The following is a 24,078-nucleotide window of genomic DNA, read 5'->3' on the forward strand; positions in this document are numbered from 1 at the left end:
ATTAGATCAATCACAATTCCTTATCTCATATCTCTTGCATATCTACTTCCACTTCTCCTGAAGCAAGAAAGAAGTAAACATTTTTTTCTGAACACATTCTCCTAATGTCATATGCTTGCTTATTCATTTGATGAGCCTGGTCCAGTCCCTCTTATGGGCCAGCTTCCCTGGTTGTCCCAGTGACCCCAGGGTGCTCTTCAACACTGACTGCATTGCATGCCAACCAGATGCAACAGGAAGGGCCAGGGAGGGCAAGCTCATCCTGGCTCACTGTGTGACCATGGGCAAGTTCCTTCTTAGAATTTGTTTCTGTACCTGAAGACAGTTGTAAGGAAACCCACCTACAGGAGGGATAGGTAGAACATGGGAGTGTTTAGAAAAGCCCCTAGCAAAGCGCCAAAGGTACTAGCCCCGAACCACCCCCAACATAACTTAAGTTTGTATTTAAATGTAGCAGCAAGAAAAGAAAGCTAAAAAGGATGAAAAATAAATAAATAAATAAATAAATAAATAAATAAATAAAAGGGAAATAACCACTGAGTCAACCCAGCTTCCAAATCAGACCTTCTGGGCCATTTAACTAAATGACCCTTATTAGGAAATACCAAAGGGAATGTGAATGAGGAAAAAACTGTATGACCCTCCTCAAGAGAGAATGACAGAAGAATTCTGGACTACTGGAATGCCTTGACCATCTAGCTGAAACAGGATTAAAAGGACAGTTTTGTCAGCTGTAGCATATCCACGAACTAGAGGTTAACAGAAAGTTTCTTTCATTCTGGCATAAAATTTCAAGCAACTAAATAAATTGATTACTGTGCTGGCCAAATTCTTTTTTTTTTTTTTTTTTTTTTGCAGTGCTGGGGATTGAACCCACCAAATTCATTTTTTAAAGCCTTTTTTTCCCTTGGGGCATCCAACCAGCCCCAGAATTTTTGACAAATGCACTGAGCTGCTAAAACATAGATAGATAGATTAGATAGATAGATTGACAGACAGACAGACAGACAGATAGGTAAATGTAGATCATCAAAGATGGATCCCAGGTAAAGGTACCTCAAAATAACACAAACCTCTTCCCCAGTTAGTAACATTTCTGACAGCTCCCGACCTCCCCCTACCAGGGACCCTGGGTAAGACCCTTACCATCAGCTGCACTGAAGTACTCTGGGTTCACAGAGGCATACAGCACTCCATTCCCCAGTCTGCTGTTATTTCTGCCAAGAAACGAGAAAATTCAGGTTAAGAAACCCTATTCTCCGTATCTTTCTGAATATATTTTCATATTTGTTATATCTGTTTTATTTGTTGTTTCATGAAGTAAAATTGAGAAAGAAAGGGAAGAGTGCTTACTGCTAATAGGAGCTCAGGTCCACACCCCCAGTTCAGGCCCAGGTGGGCCAGCAGACATTTGAGGACACATCTTTTGGCTTCTTTGGTAGCCTCGGATTAGAACTTTTTAAGAAACACTAGCTTTCTTGCTTAATTGGAAATTTTACAGTTTATGTGATGGGGAGGGCAGAACTGGTATGCGTGGAAAAGCTCCATGTTAGCCAGAAGAATCTGTGCACCAGAGGAATCAGTGAAGGTAAGAGGGGATATGGAGAAAACAGTCTTTTTTGTTCTTGTTGTTAAATCATTAGAAAATGTTCTCTTCTGTAAAGAACGTTTTCCACTCTGTACAATATTTCTTCAAAGAGTTGACCTTTGCTCATGCTCAAATCATCAAACCACTTGGCTGCAAAAATCGCCTTAACTTGGCCCTGGTGCTCACCTCTTTCTATGGAAGACATACAGCATTATCACCAGCCCTCCCACGATCAACAGGATGGCAACTGGCAGAGCGATGATCAGATGGATGAAATTTTCATACGTTGCTGCAGAAATGAGGGGGACATGATACGATGTCACTAGGTGAACAATATGCTCATTTTATCTTTTTCATATTCTTTTGGAAATATGAAAAAAAATCCCTAAAAACTTCTGTACTCCCCTATTGCACACTGGGAATTCCTCAAGGTAAATGGTATCAGAAATAACAAAGCAAACAAATGAAATATTTGCAAAAAGAGGAAATAAAGGGTTGGGCATATAGCTCTGTGATAGAGCACCCCTGGGTTCAATTCTCAATTCTGCCCACCTCCCCCAAAAAAAGTTTACGTGCAGAATGAGGTATATGTTTATTTTTAAACCCAGAATATTCTGATATTTTGATATAATAGCTTAAATGATGGAAAAGGAGTCTTCGTATGCAGTTTAATGATTCTCAGTAGATACACCTACATTTGCTGAAATAATATTTGCTTACACATGTAGTGTTTAAGCTATGCTGATCTTTACCTGTTAAAATAATTCCATGGAAAATTTAAAACAAAAAAACATACATTCTCAAACAACTGGATGGCACCCCTTGCCATTGCTGCTCTAAATTTCCCAGAATCATTTGAGACTGGTTAAAATCTGAGACCACAAACGCACTTGTCACCAGACTTGTATAACAGATAAATTGGGCACAGGGATTCAGATCTGTACCCCTGAAAATCCTGCCAGATGCAGGAAATCATGTCAATACGTAGAAAAAAGCAGATGACACATATGGCAAGGATACAGACAGCAAGGGAGAGGAGAAAGGGGAGTCAAGGGAAATTTTCCACAGGGCAAATTTCTTTAGCTTGAGTCGTGAAAGAAAAAGATACACTTTCCTTGGGATAAATGATTTTATATGCAGAGGAATGATTTAGAGATAACACTGGAGAGAAGTCAGGGTCAGCTCACCAAGGGTGACCAAGCCAAGTGGTTTCAACTTCATTCTTCAGATTAAAAGGAGGCAACAAAAGTTTTCAAAACCAGCAGTGAACCGATCAGATAGCTGTGCCCAAGGACAGACTGGGGTCCTGTTCACTGACTTGTCTTAGAGAGTTGGGGGAACATGTTGCAACCTTTGGGGGTACTCTGTGATACTCAGTTCTGACTTCAGGAAGAAATCACTGCTCCTTTTCTATAAACAAGCCAGATTAAAGGGATGACCTTGACTTCCCAAGGTCATATGGGTAGCTGGTTAGTCATGGTCCCAAGATGAGAAGCCAGCCTTCCTGCAGCCACACCTCAAAATACTGCCAGAATACAAGCAACCTGCAGGCTCTGAGCTGTGGTAGTGGTGGTGGCAATGGGGAGGCTGAATTCCAGAGACATTTAAGAGGCAGAATCCATATGACCTGGGTTAGAATGAAAAATGAGTAGCTGGGGAGAAAGAAGAGTGAAGGATAACTGTGAAGTTCGTTATTTTGGTGATCAGGGCTACTAACTAAGCTAAGAAACCAAGTAGAAAAGAGGTGTTTTGAGGGCAGGAATTTGGATTTTGGTTTTGTGCACAAGGAGCATGAGGTATCCGTTGGACACCCAAGTAGAGATGTCTACTTGGAAATGGGCTTTGAACTCACTGGGGACCAAGTTACGAGGATCATAAGTCATCCGTCAATGCTTATTTTGCCACTAAAGTCTATTATTATTTCTCTTTAAAGACATTAAAGATGCTTCACATTTTTTAATTAAAAATATTTTTATCAAGTATCTTTCAAAATGAATGCAGGCTCCTTCCAATTTCAAAATAGTCATGAGGTATCAGAAACTAGAAGGCTTTCTTTGTTTCCCCTTAGACTAGAACAAGCCCTTAGACTATTTCTTGTATTTGTATCACTTGTACTACTGGTCAGGTTGTACTGTGTTTAAGTTTCACATCTCAACAGGCACATGGAGAAACTGGAGCACATTTAGAGAAGAACGAAATGATTAAATGGCTAGAAAATTGATCTATGCAACTGGGCTGCAAAAAAAGGTCAAAGACTTGAGAATATTTAATCTGGAGATGAGAAGTCTGGAGGGTAACTTAATAGTATTCAAGCACATGCAGAGTTCCTAAAAAGACAGGAGGTGCCAGAAAGCTTCCAAAGCTTCCATCTCCTCTGAGGATTAAACAGGAGGAAATGAGACTAAACTGTAGTGGGAGAGTCTTGTCTGACATAAGGAAAGATTCCCAGCAGCAAAGCTGACAAGCAGTTTCAATTTCCCTGTGGTACATGCCAACTTCTGCTGGAGAAACTCCATCAGAGGGACTTGGGTTCCCCAGTATCATCCTGGCACTGACAGGGTTACAAAAGGAACAGCAGAGGCAGAAAGGAATATGGACTCTTTCAAGAAAAGCCAAGTTCATTAAGCCCCAGAAACCAAGGATGCCATTTCACAGACTACAGCCTGATGCCAAGATCCCAGGCCTAGGCTCTAGTCCTTGGGGATGTTGAGGGTTGAGGGAGGGGGAGAGGGAGAAAACCACTACTCGGGGGAGGGTTACAGGAACATTGTTACAGTTCCAGGTACTGGAAAAGTGGCATAAACTGTGGTTTGGATAAATGTCCCACAAAGGCCCACGCTGTTGAAAGCTTAGCCCCCAGTCTGTGGTGCCTCCAATCTGAGGTGGTAAAACCTTTAGAAGGTGGGACCTAGTGAGAGGAAGTCAGGTCACTGGGAGTGTGCCTTGAAGGGAATATTGGGAATGCTAGCCACTTCCAGTCTGTCTTTGCTTCCCAACCACCAGGAGGTAAACAGCTGTGCTCTACCACATACTCCCTACCACAATATACTGCATCACCACACATCCAAAAGCAATGAAGCCAACTGCCCATAGACTAAAACCTCTGAAACTGTGAGCCAAAATAAACCTTTCCTCCTTATAAGAAGATTATCTCAGGTATTTTGTCACAGTAATGAAAAGCCATATAAGCTAACTGGTCAGACTGGCTTCAGTGGACTAAATGGGAGAATTCAGACTATTTTAACTGAAAAAATTATCTGCCTAAGCAATTACTTACTTCTGAAACCTGAACACAGGGACAGCATAATTCCAGATACATAAACAGTTTACAATTCCTATCCTTTTGCTGTCACAGAGGATTTTCAGATAATCACGTATATCTCTGAACATTCAGTATTGACTAAACTACTATAGTTCTTGTTTTATTTTAAAAGAAAATATCTATTTATTTTCACAAATAAAATCACATATATATATGTTTTGAAATATGTATGCACTGAGATAATTAATGTGCATTATATTACATCCTTATCATTTTTTTGTGATGAGAATACTTAAAAAAATCTACTCTCTTAACAGTATTCAAGAATATAATACACTATTTATTAACTATGATTAGCAGGTAAAATGGCTTTGGCCAGGGTGAAAGTAAAGATCTTTTCTAACTCAACAGTGGCTATACCATTCCGAAAAGAGGGATTCAAACCATCTTTCAACGAGTCACATGAGGTAGAGACCCAAAGTCCAGTAATCCCCAAGACTGAGCTCCCAGAGAAGGCATTGGCTTCTCATATGACCCTTCTGAGAGTTGGCCAACACTATCGTATCCAGACAGCCTTAGCAAACTAGCCTTCCTGAATCCTGGACCAGTTTTCAGTTTTACCACACTACTCCTTCAATAGCCTTACTTTTGGCTGGGACATAGAAGAACACAGGATCTGTCCATGACCCATTCCCAGACAGAGAGGTAGCCTGAATCCGGGCTGTATAGTTTCCTGGATTTAGCCGGTTGAGCTTGGCCCCTCCATACTTCCTGTAATCCTGTCTGGACACACATTCTCGCTGATCCTGAGGGGAAATAAAACATATGCATCAACTGCCTACAAACATGGGAGACATTTGGCACCTGCCAGTTCACTTGCTACCCTGGTGACTCTAGCTGCTTAATCTTTGACCAGCTCCACCGCCAAAAGTGATCCTTCTTAAAGCCATTTAAACCATATCCCAAAACTATACTCAAATTCTTTGGAACCCAGAAGAACTTTAGAAGAGTTAAAAATTATTGACTGATCTAACCTAAGATCATTTTCTACAATGGAACTGTTCTGAGGGTAAAAATCATCCTAACTCCTTGAATGAGCATGGAGCTGCTGGAAAGACCTATATCCTCACTAACTTTTCACCCAATCTTATTGTTTGAAGCTAACCAGCAGGTAAACTGAGTACAATGTAACACATGCTGTCAACCCTAATGGAAATACATACAACCCCATAACGCAGCCCAGGCTCACCTCAATTTGTGATCCATATTTTATTTCATACATTAAAATCAATCCATTGGGATTCTCAGGTTCTGGCCACTTTAAAAAGATGGAGTTTTCAGGTCTTGCCTCCCAGGTTACTGGGCCAGGAATGTCATCTGCTCCTTCTGTGCAACAATTTAAACAAAGGACAAAGTTGGATTCAGGTCTCAAGGGGGGAGACAAATGCTGGGCTTACCTGAGAACAACCCTCTTCCCCAAATCTACGTGGGCATGACTGTGGACAGTGATCACGTGGTCTCCTCCTAAGCTAGCTCCTCACACACAGCAGAGGTTTAGGAACTGGACCTATCTGATGACTTGTACATCTCAAGATACCACAGTCCCCCACCAGAAGTGCCCATGACCAAGCATAAGAACTTCCTGGCAACAAATAATTTTCTTCTTCTATTTTACTTCAACCACATGAAGGAAGAACCCATCAAACAAAAGAGCACTGAAAGGGTGCTGATGAGGTGAAGCAGGCATGGAGCCTCCACAGGCCACATGCACACAAGAGCAAGTGGGTTGACTGCCTTCATCTACTCCTTCAGCTACTAACTCTCCTTTTTCTAAAGAAATGTGGTGAGTTAAAGTCATGGAAAATTACCCTGACAAAGACATCAAGAGATTAGCTGGGCTGGAAATGGTGGCGCACGCCTGTCCTCCTGGCAGCCTGGAAGGCTGAGGCAGGAAGATCACAAATTCGAGGTTAGCCTCAAATTTAGTGAGGCCCTACGCAATTTAGTGAGATCCTGTCTCAAAACAAAAAATAAGAAGGACTGGGAATATAGCTCAGTGGTAAAGCACCCCTGGGTTCAATTCTTAGTACAAAAGATAAGCTGGTTATGTCCTATGTCTTCTCTAGAAGTGTTGGGGAAACTGAGGCACTGGAAGCTGAGGATTGCTCAGAGCATGCTGCATATGAGTGCCAGAACCACGTCCAGGAAGCCTCCCTCCCCAGACTTCAGTCACCTCCATGCTCTTTCTACTACCCGATTCCTCTCGCAAGAGTGTGAGATATGGGCAGTTCATTCACCTTCAAAGATGTGAAAGGTTGCCTGAGTAACATGCAGTGTCTAACACACAAGGGAAATGCAATAAACAAGCAAGACCACAGGCTACTCTAGGAGTTGACCTTGAGGAGTGATGGACACTCTGAATCCAGGTAGCCAACAGGGGACCATACAGAAACCATGAGAATGCAGTTTATGCATGAAGACTAGTTTATTAGGCCATTGATTGCACAAATGCAAATGTGAGCCAAGCAGAGAAGAGGGGACTCTACAGGGAACTCCTTGCTCCTCCAGTACTTTCTTTGGAGAGTCTGAGATGGGAGTGACATCACGGTCAGAGTGTAAGCTCCATTCTCTGGGCAGCTGGTCTACCAGACTGCCCACTAATGACACCATATTCCTTAGTAGGACTGAGTCTCAGGGTTGTCAACCTGGGTTTAAGATTCCATGTCCAGAAAACACAATCTTCTCCACTAGGCTGTGAGTAAGTCAGCAATGGGGCGAGCTGGATCACACCATACCTGCAGGCATGGTTCTGGCAAAAACAAAGTTGGAGGCACTGCAGCCCAGCTTCTCAGCCTCATGATTACAGCTATGAATATCAATGCGGTACAAAGTAAAAGGCCGGAGGTTAGAGATGACAGTTCTCTCCTTATTATCCACTCTGCTCTCAAAGAAAGGGTATTCCGTCTCAAGTTCTTCTGGGTCTGTCATATTGTAAGTGTCCACCACTGTGGTGTTCCTGCTTCGGCTGGACATGGTGGTGTTGGCCACTTGCATGACATCTCTCCGCTTCCTTTCAGGTCTGTGAGGAAGAGAGAAACTTGGCTTGTAAAGCTTATGCCTCTTGCCTTTTCTTTGACTAGGTAAGAAGATCAGAAAAGAAAAATCTAACCCGTGTAACAAAAGCAACTATTCAACCCTTTTGAAAAAGAACAAATAATGGGGATTTCCTTCTTTATTATTTGTCTTGCTTCTCAACTCTACCCCTCAGGATCAGTACACATGCTCCCCCCAGGATCCCAGAGCCACACTGGGCTAGGCAGTACCCTATTTGATCAGGATATTGGTGCCATCTGGTCACAGACCTTGCGGTTAGAAACTACTAGTTGCACTAAGATTTATGAGGCGGGTGGTGAGATGGTTGCTCAGGCCCCGGGTGAATGGGGCAGAAGGAATTCAAAGGCCTGTAATGGTGGTTTCTTTGGTCTCCTCTGAAATAAAATAAAGATGCCGTGATTCAAGCAGCAAACAAGTGTTTAAACTCCAGAATCCTTCCTTGCAGGATCTTGGTAATTGAAAATCCTACCCCAGTTGGGAGCACTGACACATGTCTATAATCCCAATGACTTGGGAGGTCGAGGCAGGAGGATCACAAATTCAAAGCCAGCCTCAGCAACTTAGTGAAGCACTAGGCAACTCAGTGAGACCCTGTCTCTAAAAAAAATATTGTAAAAAGGGCTGGGGAGGTTGCTCAGTGGTTAAGCATCCCTGGGTTCAATCCCCGGTACCAAAAAGAAAGAAAACAAAACAAAAGAAAATCCCACCCTAAATCCTGGTACAGGCCATACTCCTGTAGGTCTCTGGAGCTCAGCTTTGCCTTCCACTCAGCAGTGGGATTCGTGCCCTCCAAAAGATACAGCCCGTGAGAGGGGCAGAGTCTTTGTCACAGATCTGAGTAGGGCTTAAAACAAAAACTACAACAACAAAACAAAAGGGAATGCATAAAATCCCCAGGGAAGTACAACAATACCCAAAAGGGCAGATGAAGGTGTGACCCTCCAATTGCTGTTTTGACACAGAAAAAGGGGTTTCCCCCGGAACTTAAAAACAGGCTCCTAACTTTCACAGGAACCAAGAAAAATAAACAGCATGAGAGGTACATCAAGACAGGGCACCAATAACTCTCAGGTCAGCCATGTACCATGGGGAAAATAGGGTGCTGAGGCTACTGACTGGTTGCATGTTTTATGAATAGGCAAAGGGTAGAGGGGAGCAAATGGGATGAATTTTACCTAGTAAGAAAACTGAGTTCAAATAAATGAGAAAGCTCAGAATACAGGAAGCTTGTTAGCAGCAGGGAGAAAAATTTCACCCAGGGAAGAAGGCATCTCAGAAGCCATGTGAAGGCTCAGTGGACACCCCACAGGCTTCTTGCTGGTCCTTAGGTCAAAATCTGGAAGGAAAAGGTAGGAGGCCAGGAGAAAAGACCACCTGGGCTCCCCTATCTGCTCAGCCCATGGATTCTCCTGCAAAGCACGATCTTTCTTTGTAAAGTGATATTTGGGCCCCACCGAGGAAGAAACCGCCTAACAGGCTCATTCTAAAGGTAGCAAACTACGAGGTCAGGGGCATGTAAATTTGTTTTGACAATGCTGGGAAAGGAAGGGTTGGGAATGAGGCCAATAACCCACCATTCTCACACTGTGCAAACCAACCCCAACCAGCCAAAAACCACCTACTTTCTTGGAAGGGAGATCTTTTTCAACACATTACCAACAAATTTCCTACCTTTCCTTGAAAATCAATACAATACACACTTAAGTCTACAAGTAAGAAGCTGCTTGGGTTTGACCCACTGTGAAAATAGTACTGTGTCAATGCCCTCCCCTAGCCACTCCCTGTTGAAATGGTATTACACCATTAAAGTACTTTCAACAGTTTACTTATTTGTAAACCCCCATACTTTCGAGACTACATAGCTGTTACTATGGACACCAAGTCAGGGGTTGGGGCAGGCAACAAAGAACATTAGCAGGAAGGCACTGCTGGGGTAAGCAGAATGGCCATATATAATTCTTTGTCAACAGCTACATTCCAATGGCACGACCAATAAGAAATATTGCCAACTTTCTTCACTCTGCTCTATGATACAACTTACTCCTATTGGAAAACCTTTTACTTCTCAACATCTGTCAATGTGTTAGATAAAACAAACTACGTATTTGAAAATTGAAAATGCTGGTCAAGGAAAGGCATTTGCCACCCAATACTGACTTCAGAAAGCAACTTGACAAACTCTAGCTTCCATTCTACTTCAAACACAAAGGACACGTGGGACCATGTAGAAGGAACTGTACCTGACTGACTTGATTTTAGCTCCCAAATAAATTGTTCTTAGAATGGACTGAGGGAAATCAAAAATTTTTGGACAACTAGCTGTAGAAACAAAAAATGAGACTTGGTGATTCAGTTATTCTGTCATCTGGATACCCCTTTATGTGAACCTTCTCAGAACTTGCATAAATATTAGACTTATGCCTCAGTATGAGGCAAAAAACAATGCAAATTCTTACAAATTGTGGCCTCTTACCATGGACAAAATATGGGTATTCATCCCATGAAAATAGAGAAGTGTAAATCGGACTTGTTTTAGGAGAGAGTCATGTTACAGGGATGGAAGAATACTTTTCATCACATGGGATGTGGCACAGCAGAAACTTATTTTGAACCCAACAACATGAATGCTGTGCACTAATAACATCTGTACCAACTACGCAATCTGTCAATTTAATAACCACTTTCACATCACTTAATCTGTTGTTCTACCTCTGATGAAAAAAAAGATATTGTCTTCTGACTACAATTGAAAGCTAGAGGCCTTTCAGCAAAATCTTTATGTTGTTATAGTTTGTCCCTTGAGGGTTCTTGAATTGGAAGCCTGGTCCTCAGTATGTTATTAAGGTATTAAGTATGGTATTCTCAGTATTAAGAGGTGGTGGAACCTTTAAGAGGTGGGGCCTATTGGGAGATAAAAGGTCACTGAGGGTGCTGCTCTCAGTAGGGATTATAATACTGGTCTAGTAATTAATTAATGCTGGTCTAGTAAATTGGCTGTTTTTGCAAGAGTGAGTTGTTAGAAAAGAGCAAGGCCAACTCCTGAATCTCTCTGGCTTCTTTCTAACTTGTGCTCTCTCCTCTAAACTGTGAGCTTTACACAAATCCAGCCTCAGGTATTTTGTTATAGCAACAGAAAATGGACTAATAACACTTTCTAAACCCTTAACCAACAACTTGAACTTCTGGATAATAAAAACACCAGTTGGATAATAAAAACACCAGTGTAACCAACAGCCTCTGACGGTGAACAGACAACTTCTTGGGGTTGGGTATGTAGTTCAGTGGAACTGTTTATCTAGAATATGTAAGACCCTGTGTTTGATCACCAGCACCACAAAAACAAGCAAACAAACATATTTTCTGTCCAGCCTGCTTGAGACACTCTATACTCACCTGTCCTTACAGCAATAGTGACTGCCAGCCCAGGTGGAGTAGATCATATGGAAAATCCAAGAAAGGAAAAAGTTTTGGTGCGTGAGAATGTAGGTCTAAGACCCAGATTCTAAATTAATGAGGCTGTCAGAGAAGTCACCAAGCCTCACTGAGTTCTGCTTTCAAACATCTCTGACCTCTTTCCAGTTCTTAAGCTTTCAAATTCTAGGAATCACACATGGTACACAGGTATCATGGATAAGAAAACAGCAGTGAACACTGAACCACAAGGATAACACTAGAAGAGCAGCATATAATCTGCCTTCCAACAGAAGCTGCCCCACTGGGGTGGTGGGAGGGCTGGCAGTAGCTTCCTGGGCACTCATTACTCTAGTGGCTATAACTGAGAGAAGGGAAGGGAGGGGAAGAAAGTCACCAAGCAGTGAGGATTTTCATTTCATTTCAAAAGTAGTACCTCCAGTTCTAAAAGGTCTTTATTTCCTAATTTATTCAAAGTAAGATGGCTCTCTGACCATTTTGCAAGTATCATGAAAGTCACTTGACAGAAAAAAAAAATCACTTTAAAACTCATTTGTTGTTAGAACCTAAGACAGCCTTTAAGGGCAAAGTAAGTGTGGAATAAACTGCAGCTCCAAGCTTTCAAGGCCTCAGGGGAAGAGAATAGGCCAGGCAGAGTGCTGGTAGCTAGGGCATCCTGGGGAGGGGCATTCACAACTTGAGGACACACTGCTGGTTTGAATCTGGTTTTCAGACACAAGGTTGTTTTTGAATTCTGCACAACAATCTTTAGGAAGAATGGGAGTCCTGGATCACCACTCCAAGTCCTTTTTCAGACATTACCAGCCTACTCTGCTAAGGTTTCTTCCAGTTTTAAAAAACCATTTTACTTACTATTTTTTTTATTATGATAAAATGTTAAAATAAAAAATGCATATCTATAGCATGAACTTTTACCATTAAAAGTTTTTGAATGTGTAATTTAAAAGCATTAATTGCATTCATGAGTGTGGTGCAACCATCATCACTATCTGCAAAAAATTCACACCAACTCAAATAGAAAATCTACCCATTACAAAGTAATTCCCTCATTTCCTTCACCATCCTACTCCAGGTCCCTAGTAAACTCTAACGAACTATACACTTGCCTAATCTATATATTTTATGTACATGGAACATACAGTATTTATCCTTTTGTGCCTGGCTTTGTTGGCATGTAGTATCATGTATCAGAATTTCTTTTCTTTTCATGGCTAAATTCTAGTTCATCTACTGAAAACACTACATATGTTTATCCATTCATATGCTGATAGACAATGAATTGTTTCTAGCTTTTGCCTACTACGAGTAGTGCTGCTACTCAAAATGTCTATTCCTCCATTTCTGTTCTCACTCAATAGAGACTGAGGATTAGAGCACAGGAGCAGAGAGACTTCTTGAGGCAGCGTTTCTATTACTTTGAAAGACTATGTTCTATGCTATTTCCCAAACCTTCCTGTGAAGGACCACTGGGGCACCTGCTTATGTTCTGAAGTTGGTCTGACCCTGATTTTCCCCCTCTTGCTGCAACCCTTCTCTGCCAGCACTGGGGAGAAGTGGGAAGGGCAGAGATGAGCCCACATCCTGGCTTTTCCCCTAGCTGATTTCCATGAGTAAGGTCAAGAGACTGGAACCCTCTCAGTTTCATCTCCCTGTCTCTATGTGGGGAAAACCACCTGCTGTCTGCAGAAGGCTGTGTGGCTGAGGCAGCATCCATCACACCTGCAGTGCCTAACAACAGAAGCCCCAGTCCCCTTCCTTTCAGGGCTAACCAGCTTCCACAGGAGCTCCACTTACTTGATCAAACTGATGCCACCTTCCATTGTTCCCTCTTGGTGGCTCCTGTGTCATGTCCCACACTACTAAGTGGAAAGAAAAGCAAAAGAACCTGCCTAAGCAGCACCATCCTAAGAATGTTTTCAAGTGGTACGGGTACCTGGGCACGAATATGGAGTTATGCAGGAAATTCTCAAAGACTTTTCGGTATTCAGCCTCTTCCTTTTCAGCTTGCTTCTCAGCTTCAGTTTTGGGGCAAGCGCAGCAAGGCCCTTTCTCACCACCACACACTTCAGTCTTGGGATTCTCTGTTACCTCTTCGACGTCAATGGTGCCATCAGCATACTTCCTGATGGGGATTTTGTCTTCCCAGAAAAGAGAAGTGAAAGAGAGAGTGGGAATGAAAGCCAAGTATAACTGGCTTGTGAGGAGAAAGAATAGCTGTTAATAATTTTAATCAAGAAGGTGCTGGTTTCTAATGGAGGGAAAATACACTGTTACCTAGTTGGTATAATATCAGGGCTCAGGTATGTTCAGACAATGGGCATGAACAGGTGCACCTCCCAACTGGGCCACTGCCAGGATCCTTACCTTTGGAACAGTAATTATGCCGGTACAGGTAGCCATCCTGAGGCTGCCGTTGCCACCTCACTATGTAATAACTCAGGTTACCGTTGGGCAGAGATGGGGGGTTCCACTTCACAATCAGTTGAGAAGAGGAGTTTGATGCTGAGAGGACATCCAGGGGAATGGAAGGAACTGGAAAGGAGAACAAAAGACATTTCAGAAAATGAAATGAACTCAGGTAGAGGCTATCAGGTACTCACTGCAAACCAACAGGAAGCTGCAAGTATGACCAAGGCAATAGCAATGAACACTGAAACACAAAAGGAAAATAGAACCTTGTTTGGAAAGAACATTAATTTAAATGCCAACATTCCCCTTTACAGCATCTATTCTTGGGTAATCTCTGTAAAAACAAACACTACTGACTTGCAAATGGGAAAGGTTGTGGGGGCAGAGCCAGGTTAAAACAGGTGACAATCTACAGTCAATTCAAACACCTGATTTTTCTCATTTATTACAACTGCCATTCTCCAAAGTGTTTAACTCTGGGTAGTTTTAACAAAGGTTGAAAGTTAGTGATTTGAGTTTCATCTGAAATTTTGAATCTCTGATAAAAATGTCAAGAAGCCCAAATGAAAGGTGGCAAATAGAATGGGGGCTACAGAGCCTGTGTGAGAGCGTGTGAGAGTGCACATGCATGAGCATGCACCAGTGTGAGAGGGGTCAGAGGAACAGGCAAGAGCATGGAAATCCACCAATCCTGCAGTCATGCTTCAGTGGAATGATGAGATGCGACTCTGAAAAGCAGACTAAAAGTGCAAACACGTGTAAGCCCTGATTTTAAGCCAAGGACTGTTACCAGCAAAAGAATATTGATTTCAGGCAAAGCATAATAATCCAATCAACCTTTACTTACTACTGACAACCTAACCCAAATCCAGAGCTAACTTATGCAAATACAGAAAATGCATTCCAGGGCCACTGAAATCTTGTTCTCATCAGGTTCACAAAAAAGCACCAATTTTGATGGTTTTTCCAAGGTGCAAGAGATATATAAAATACACAAAGATCTAACAACCTTTAAGGAATACTACTCTGGGAAAAGGTTATGACTAATGCTAGTTTTTTAGAGAAAACATAACCTCTTGATGCTCAGCCACTTTAGGGTTTCCAGAAACAAGTATTTCAAAAACAAACAGCTTACTGCTAGATATTATAATGACAGGTGTCACCAAAAAGCAAAAAGAGAGGACCAAGTCATTATCTATCGCTATCACTTACAAGGACAAGGGCCAAAATGGAGTGAGCTGAATAAATCTGTACAGGGCTTGGTTTTCTATCTTTGGGGAAAATAAACAAGTTTCTTAAGAATGTGCTGTAACAGCTGGGTGTGGTGGTACACACCTGTGATGCCAGTTACTAGGGACTCTAGGCTAGAGTGTTCCAAGTTCAAGACCAACCTGGGCAACTGAGTGAGACACTGTCTCAAAATAAAAAAATAAAAAGGGATGGGGATGTAGTTCAGTGGTAGAGTGCCCTGGGTTCAATCTCCAGTACTGCTGAAATTTTTCTTTTTAATTTTTAAATTTTATTTTGCTATAAGGAGAATTTTCTATTTTTTCTCAAACTTGCTTCAATGATTTACTGGGAAGGGTTTCTTCTAAATGTTAAGAGGAAAAACTTACTCTGTTGCATTTGAACTTCTGCTACATGAAGCCTTGCCTAGAGTTAGAAGCCTAAACCAAATTTATTTCTATAAACTCTTTAGGGTCAGTGACATTACTGTGACCACTTAATGGGTCACTGAAATGGGGCAGGGGAAAGGAGGAGGAATCAGGCATGCATGAACAAAAGGTTTTCCCCACGCACTTTTTTCTTCTCACCCTTTTTGCAATTTAAACTTATTTTGTGTTAGGTTTATGGGTGTTAAAAAATACCTTGCTCTTTATAAGAATAGCCATTATCAAAGAATGCTTATCAGTGCTGCAGACTATTAAATAAATTCCCACAAATTCATCTGTGGAAATCCTATTCCTCTGGCGATGGCATTAGAAGGTGGGGCCTTTGGGATGTGATTAAGTCACAGGGGTAGAGTCTAGTAAATGGAATTACTGTTCTTATAGAAAGGACGCCAGACGTCCCTTTGCCCTTTCTTTCTGTAATATAAAGGACACAGCAAAAAGATGGCTTTCCATGAACTAAGAAGTTGGCCTTCGCCAGACACCAAAGGTGTCTTGATCTTGGACTTTCAGCCTCCGGAACTGTAAGAAGTAAATTTCTGTTGTTTATAAGGCACCCAGGTTATAAAATATTTGTTATAGCAGTTAGTGTCATTAAAAATGAGGGGCAAGAGCTGGGGATAAAGCTCAGTTGGTAGAGTGCTTGCCTTGCAAGCACAAGGCCCTGGGTTCAATCCTCAGCACTGAAAAAACAAAAACAAAAATATAAAGGGCAGCTCTCTACTTCCAAACTAGTCTTTATATACTTGGAAAATATATACAAATGCTGCTTTTATTGTTTCCAGATTTGGGAGTTGAGAAATGAAGTGCTTTAGAATATAAAGATGAGAAGGAGTATGCCTTTACGCCATGTACAAACAGAGAAACAACATGTATCCCATTTGTTTACAATAAAAAAAATAAAAATTAAAAAAAAAGAAAAAAGATGAGAATGAAGAACATCTTCAGTCAATACTCAAATACCCACAACATACTAGGTCTTGTTTTTTTTTTTGACTTTTGTCACCTCTTTGGAACTGTAGTGATTATAAAAATGGAAAACCAATGAGCCTCAATACATTAGTGGAACTCAGATCTAGATCAGCATGTTTTCAGTTCTCAGAGGTTTAGGCATTAAAATAAACAAGAAGGGCAGTCACATGGGATTATTTCCTGGTTGGGTCTTCCAAGGAAACCATTCCAGGACCCTGGAGGACCTGGGCTTATTAGCACAGAACAAGTAGAGAATGAAAGTTGGCAGTAAGTCCATAAAATGGCACAGGAGGGTCTAAGGAATTAGCAGTGAGGAAAAAAATGTGATAGAGCATTAAGCATTGACAAGAAAGACTACGTTTGTATCTTATCACTAGCTCTACAACTACACCTTGTCTATCCAAGTATAATAGGTCATAAAGAGGCAGGAGATGGTGAGGGTCTGTCTGGTTTGTAGATACCTGAAGCATTGGTACGAATGTATAAGATTTCGCTCTTGGCCCCACGAATGTGGTCATTCTCCACCATGGTGAGGGTCACAGCCTTGACATAGACTGCATATTGAGTCCAGGGCTTCAACCCGTGCAGTAAAATGCCAGGTTCCACATCTTTGTTGGGAGGGAGGTCCACATCCACCATGTTCCAACTATTGGAGCCACAGGCATCCTGCCCATCATATTCTGTGACATTTTTAAAGGGTCTGAAAGACAATCAACCAAGTACAGAGAATGTTTCAGGGTTCTGACATCAAAACTTTTCAAGAACTTTCCCCAAAGCTGAACATGTAACATTTTCTATAATGGGAATTTCAAATAAAAACTAATAATTATATTTGTATAGAAGAAACTGGTCTCTGGGTTCACCATAGTTATACACTACAGAATGAACACTGTCTCAGGAAGAGTAAGTTCTATGTTCCTGAGATTGAAGACGCTCCTCCTTAAGACATGCAAATACTATTTTTTTTCTCTCCCGAATTACAACACTTTTACACCATTAAGAAAAAAACAAGCACAGACTTTTAATGTAAACATCAGATATTGATAAAGGATAACTTGGAGAAAACTCACATTCCTACATAAAAAAAGAAGTAGCTTCTAAAATCTAAATTGCTCACAGTCCATTGTTACTTAAGTATCTCATAATATTTAAATATCAGATTGTCTCAGAAACTAGTGTATATTCCTTAAATTACCAGCTGACACTGCCAAAGTATTGGTAGAACTTTCGAAGAGAATGGAGTATTTTGCATGGATGCATGATTAGGTATGTTTTCTATATTTATGAGATAAGAGGGACTCTGGTCACTGGCTTCTGAAACATTATGTTAATCAGCCATTAACATAAACCTGCCTGCTGTCATGATGGGAGGTCATGAGGGACTGCCATATATACACACACTGAATGCTTACTAATTCTGAGCTATAGAAATTGTTTGTTGGCTATAGAAATTCCTAGGACCCTCCAACTCCAGCAGGGAGAAGGGTGCCAGGTGCTGCCATTGCTGCTTGGCTCTTGGGAAGCCAAGCATCTGGGAAAGAGATTTATGCTTTGAGATGGGACCTGAGTAAGGGGAACTATCCAGATATAGGAAGCAAAGGAGAGAGCAGAGAGACCAAGGAGAGATCACAATCTGTAAGAATAAGTCATGGCTGCACACGTAGGTGAATGCCATCTATAGCACAAGAAAAGGTCCAACACATTCTGGGAGAAGTCACAATAAGTCGAATACATGAAGGTCGGTTTCTCTCCACTTTTCTTTCCCTGGTTGAAGGGCTCATGACCTGAGCAGAGAATGGGAGAGGTCCATAAATATAGTGCCTGGAAAAAGATAAAGGAGCAGTCTAGGTTCACACTCCTACAAGGTGTTCGTAGAGTAGGTGTTCATGGGCATCACATGTGCTCATCACAGTTTATGACAGTTTGGACTGACCTGATTCTCTAAAAAAAAAAAACAACAAAGATTTTACCCCTTTGGGTTGAACTTATTAAAACATCTCTAATTACCAGTAAACGATGAAAAGCTCCAAGTTGATACTTTTCTGTTTATGGCTGTCACCAACTAGGATCGATGTCACCTGACAGCTAGGGAGGACACATGAGGATGAAGTGGAATATTTGGTCTGGTTCTTTATGGGGAACCCATTGGCGTCCTGTTCAGTCAAGGTATGTGATGACCAAAGGACCGACCACACCCATTCCCAGCCCTGCCAACATAATGACATCACCAAATGCAGAAACTCACGCCTCTTTATAGTAAACGGTGAAGCTGATGAGATCCCTGTAGTCCGGGGGCCGGTACCGGTGCCAAGTTATGATAATGCGGTTCTTCCACGTGGTGGTGGATGTGAAATGTAGGACATCACTTTCACCTGGACACAGAGGTACCTCATGAGTGACAGAGATACATGTATCTCTGAAATGACGCCTGTCTGAGCACTACTCTTTTCCCTAAACCTGGCAGTACATGCTAACTCTCTTTCTCGACTTGGTAGGTGGTTTTCTTATTTTCCACTGAGAATTCAACATTTCACTATGTGGAACTCCCAGAGGTCCATTTCTTTGTTTTAGTTGAGTTAGTTGCACTGGCCACATGCCCAGGGAATGGGATGTGACCCTATGTTTCTTAACCTGAGAGAAGGGCCACTTCAGTGAACAAGGAGGTCTATCCTTAAGATGCTGGCAGCCAAAGGGGGTCTGGCTGAGAGAGTGTAACCTTTAAGTTGGACAAAATCTTCTTAGAGAGGATGGCACCTGTTTGGTTGGTAGACAACTGCTTTTGTGCCATCATCCAAGGCAGGTACACTACCTCAGGTGAACCACAGAAAGGAGATTTTCTTAGTCTAAACTGTGTGTCAACCTTAAAGGACAGTGGAACTCCTTGAAGGTCAGCTGAAGACCTGCACTAGATTAAACACTGACAAGAACAGCTGCCCTGGCAGGACCCTCTGTGCTCTGGAGGAGGTGCACCTTGCCTGGTGGGGTACAGCAAGGAAGCTGACACAAGTTCCTCTTATTCTTTGCACCAGATTCCAACTACAAGAAGAACCAGGGAGGACGGACAACTATTGCCCTGAAGGAAACCTGAAAATCTCCAACCAGTTGTCCTTTCTGCTGTGTTTGCCTGACTCTCTGCATACCAAAGAGGTGGAGCAAAGGGACGGAAGGCAATAAGACACTATGAAGTCTTTGGGGCAAAACATGCTCAACTGTGATGTGAAAAATGTTGCAGGTTCTGCTGAAGTATTATTTACGAGAGAAAATCTTGATTATGTTTTTGAAGAAAAACAAATGGCTCCAGTATTCAAGACCTGACAGGTCAGGCTGGCTGGCTGGCTTAGAAAATGCTCCGATATATCCATTTGGCTGTGGTTTACACAGGGAGTAAGTTAGGGAGTTGGAGGGGAGGGTGAAGGCGCTGGCTGTAAAGATGCTTTCCACCTCTAGCTCACTTCTCTTCCCTCTAATACTCTCTGGCTATCTGAGTGTCTACCAGATAAATCTGAACATCTACAAAGCGAGCGAAAGCCAAATGCTAAGCAATTTACAGATTCAGTTTCCTGTGTGTGTGCATGCATGGAAATCACTCTCAAATATATAAATTACTCTATTTACTCCCCAACATTTTAAAGCTAAAGGTAAAGAGAAAATTAGCTCTTGTAATTCTATTCATCCAAAAAGAGCCACAACACTTTTAAAAGCAGTTTTCATACAGGGTTAAAGGAGAAACACACTGTGACATCCCAGTCCTAGGATCACACTTAGAGAATGGCTGATTTAACAGAGGCTGAGCATCATATCTATGAGACCTTAAAGTCAAAATTGTATCACTAAACAGTGTTATAATTATATTGTTCAAAAATGTTAAAGTATATGGACTCAAAGATGTAGACTCACTCCATCTTTTTGGTATTGGTGCGGGGAGTGAGGAGGAGGCAAGTGTGAGGGGTAGGGAGTCCAGGGCCCACAGTGGTCTGCTAGCAGCTGAACTCCTTCCATCCCTAGGCCTTTAGTTGCCCTTATCCTTGGGAGAAGGGCAGAACTGGCCTGCCCCCAAGCTCAAGTGTGCTGGCTCTTCTTTGACAAAAGATTCTGTGCACAGAAATATATTTTATCATGTATTCATTTAGTGATCATCCCTTTAGACTATGAGTAACAAACTATTTATAAATGTTGAACACACCCTGGCAGATGTCAGGAAAATGTATCAACATGAACGTATCAGCAAACTGCCCACTACTGACTATGGAAGTGAGGTGCTAGCTAAGGTGGCCTGTTAGTCCTTCAAGTAAAATGAGGAGGGAGCTGTGGTTATCAGAACTGAAGGGGCCACTGTGGTTTGAATGTTGTCACTCACAGGAGGCTCTTTCTCCATTGTTCCTGGTGTTTATGTCCCCTTTGCTTTGGCGCCCTTTTGTCCCCGTCACTTCCTCCATGCGGTAAATTTCAGAAACACACAGTTTGGGATTGAAAGCAAAGTACATTTTCCCGGATTTGATGGTCAGGTTGCGGTGGTCCCAGTCCCACAGCTGCTGCAAGTTCTGGTTGTCCAAGACATAGAAGGAGTAGTTCCTGGAAGCACAGTAATTGACATTATTGTACCTGCCCATGTCCATGTTCCACCTCCACCATGCTGGCCCCATCTAACACAGGTCCTCTTTACCATGTGTGTCACTACAAAACATATTTCCTTTGCCAGTAAGAGATTTACTTGTTGATGCTATTTAAGAGCAGACAGCTGAGCTGGGGATATAGCTCGTTGGTAGAGTGCTTGCCTCACATGCATAAGGCCCTGGGTTCAATCCCCAGCACCACAAAAACAAAACAAAACAAAAGCAGACAGCTGCTGTTAACAATGGTAACAGCATGAGTCAAGGATATTGAAATCAATAGGGCACTAGTTAATTTGATGACCTCCATTACCAACATATAAAGCTTCTCACATGGGAGAATGTTCCTCGGATCATTCCCTATAAATGTCTTTGGTTATTTTTTCTCAGAGCCAGGTGTGCACAATGCACTTGAAATCAGTCCATGGGAGAACAGACCTGCTTTGCTACACAACCAGAATAGCTTACATATTTGCTGCAAAATTTCCCATTATCCTTGGGAGTACATCCTACCCATGCCCAATAAGCAGCACATGTTGAGAAGGGTGACAGGAAGCAGGGTGGGACCAGCACTAGCTTACTCCCTCCTCCACTTTCATTTGTCACCCTGAGAAGCCCTAGGTTCAGTTCATGGAGGTTTGGGAGTGAAGAAATGCCCCTGATAGGCAGTCCCCCACCCTGGGTCTCTCATTCATGCAACAGGACTCTGTATCTAACATAGTGGTTCTCCAAATTCGGTGTGAACCAAGTTTATTTTCAGAATGCAGAGCCCTCTATAGAGGTCTAAGGTAGAAAATTGCCTCTCTAACATTAGCCAGGTGATTGATGCTGATGTTGCCAATCCTGGGACCATGCTTGGGAAACCAATAACCTAACAACAGTGGATGAACTCCAACAAGATGGCGGAGGCCCAGAGTCCACCAGACTGGACATGGCTCCTCCCTCAGTGTGTGAACTGTCCACCAAAGGGAAGATGTGGGGACAACCAGCAGGATCTTGGTGTCAGGAGAAACCCATCTCTGGGTGTGTGTGAGAGCCTGAAGGTCTGAAGAAAGATCCCTGCAATAGATCTCTTTTGACCCCCACCCATACCCCTCAGGTAACCAGTAAGCAACACCATGGCTAATGGTCTGAGTCCTCTGTGTTGATGGGTCAGTTCCCTAGGGACCTTGAATCCTTCCTCTCCCTTTCTTATGTCCAAGTCTCAGATTTCCTGGGGTTCTCTCAGAGCTTAGGACTTGGGACAGCTCTTTGAGCTATTTCTGAGATCTACTTACAGACCTAATAAACAAACATGCAGAGAAAAGAACCCTGGCCCTCTCTGCAGAGCCAGGAATAGCTAGGATGAAAGAGAACTTTGAAGTCCTCTCCTACCCTGGAGGCTGTGTCTACTGGGCACCTCTCTGCACCTGCTGAGGGGCTGCATTATACCCAAACCAGGACCTCTACTTGTCTCATCCTGGTTCATCCTCAAGCTGAGTCTCATTTAGGGCAAAGCATGAGTTATAATTACAATGCTGCCAAGAAGTCTTAGAATTTCCTTGAGAATTTGCAAGGGAGTTCATACCACCAATAAGTTCAGAGGCAAAACCCCAGGCCCAAAACACCATTAATGAGTTGCATGACCTGAGGCAGGTCCTTTAGTGCTTTTTTTTTTTTTTCTTTTTCTTTTAATATTTAGTTGTAGGTGATACAATACCTTTATTTTATTTTTATGTGGTGATGTGGATCAAACCCAGGGCCTCATGCATGCTAGGTGAGCACTCCACTACTGAGCCCATTAGTGCTATTTGTAGCACCTTTTTCTCACTCAGAGGAGAAGGGGCATGAACAGCTGACATTTGGGCTTCCTGTTGACTTTAAGATTCTAATGTTCAGAGGAGACAGAGAGCTGAGATGGAGTCTGCCCCTTCAACTTGAAGTCCCAGCCCTTTTTGAGCACTCAGCCCTCTGTACACACATGTTGGGGTGGTGGGAGTGCTGTCCATGCAGGGGCTCAATGAACCAGCAGGCAAGTCCAAAGACACCACCTCTAAAACCAGGCCAGGCATCTCATAGGCCCAACTTCAGGCCTGTGGAAACATCAATGGTCACCAAATGAGTGGCAAAATCCTGCAAGTCAACAATCCTTCCATTTCAGTAAGGGTTCTCTCCTTCACACACCCTATGTGCTGGAAAAGGAACCTAAGACATTGTCCAAATGAATGCAGGCTGCAACATAAGGCCACGTATCCTGGGGCAGCCCTGGGACTTGGCCTGATTAGATTTGCTGTCCTTGGGGGCACAGCTCAACCATGTCCACTATCTCATGGCTGGTTAGAGCATTCAGTACAATTATCCAACTGAAGAAGGGGTGCAGAGGTGAAAACAGATTTTTCCTGTCATAAACCCATTCTTGCTCATGGAATATTTCCAGCTCCGAAGGAGACTGCAGGGTCATTGCTAACCCCAATGGGTCTGGTTGCTACCAGGTACCTGAGATAGCCACAGGGACAAAATCCCTTTATTGCTCTGAAGAAACCTACACGCTAGGAGTAAGGGCCAATTAATCAGGTCAAACTTCCAATGGTAATTCAGGATGAGGCCTCTTTTAGTAAACTAATTTTACTAGCAGGAAATAAAACTGCACTGAAAATACCTTCTGAACAAAACATTCTTCTCCCCATGGGAAGAAGCATGAATTATAAATCAGGAATTTGACAAATGAATGGCAGGCACATTGAAATTCCATGTATTTGATTAATCACTTTGAAAAGCAAGATTATCTTTTTACAGTAAACACAAACATATTTTTTACAATGTTGAGAAGGCTGGGAGCCAGGATACCAATATCAATAAAACTCAGGCTAAAGAAAAACAAAAATAAAACCCTCATCAAAATAATAATCCAGCTATTCATGATCTCCCTTTCAATACTGCTCTTCTTTTTCCAATCCAAGCTTGGAGCCCTGCTCCCCCAAATTTCTTACAAGATTACGTGAGAATTAGGAGACACTACAAGGCAGAGACCTGTCTGTACAT

The 24,078-nt window shown here is 42.3% G+C and overlaps 1 protein-coding gene across 1 annotated transcript in view; it reads right to left on the minus strand.

Moving 5' to 3' along the window:
* Igf1r (insulin like growth factor 1 receptor) overlaps positions 1-24,078 on the minus strand; it is a 308,645-nt gene that overhangs the window by 31,967 nt on the left and 252,600 nt on the right. Inside the window, exons 6-15 of the mRNA XM_047542106.1 lie at positions 20,805-21,019; positions 18,693-18,819; positions 16,909-17,147; positions 13,761-13,928; positions 13,330-13,534; positions 7,646-7,929; positions 6,100-6,236; positions 5,497-5,656; positions 1,775-1,877; positions 1,147-1,217 (exon numbers count right to left, since the gene is read on the minus strand). Coding sequence (XP_047398062.1) covers positions 1,147-1,217; positions 1,775-1,877; positions 5,497-5,656; positions 6,100-6,236; positions 7,646-7,929; positions 13,330-13,534; positions 13,761-13,928; positions 16,909-17,147; positions 18,693-18,819; positions 20,805-21,019 — 1,709 coding nt within the window. The remainder of the gene's footprint in view (positions 1-1,146; positions 1,218-1,774; positions 1,878-5,496; positions 5,657-6,099; positions 6,237-7,645; positions 7,930-13,329; positions 13,535-13,760; positions 13,929-16,908; positions 17,148-18,692; positions 18,820-20,804; positions 21,020-24,078) is intronic.

This window comes from Sciurus carolinensis, chromosome 2 (assembly GCF_902686445.1).
Source record: "Sciurus carolinensis chromosome 2, mSciCar1.2, whole genome shotgun sequence".
NCBI classification, from domain to species: domain Eukaryota; kingdom Metazoa; phylum Chordata; class Mammalia; order Rodentia; family Sciuridae; genus Sciurus; species Sciurus carolinensis.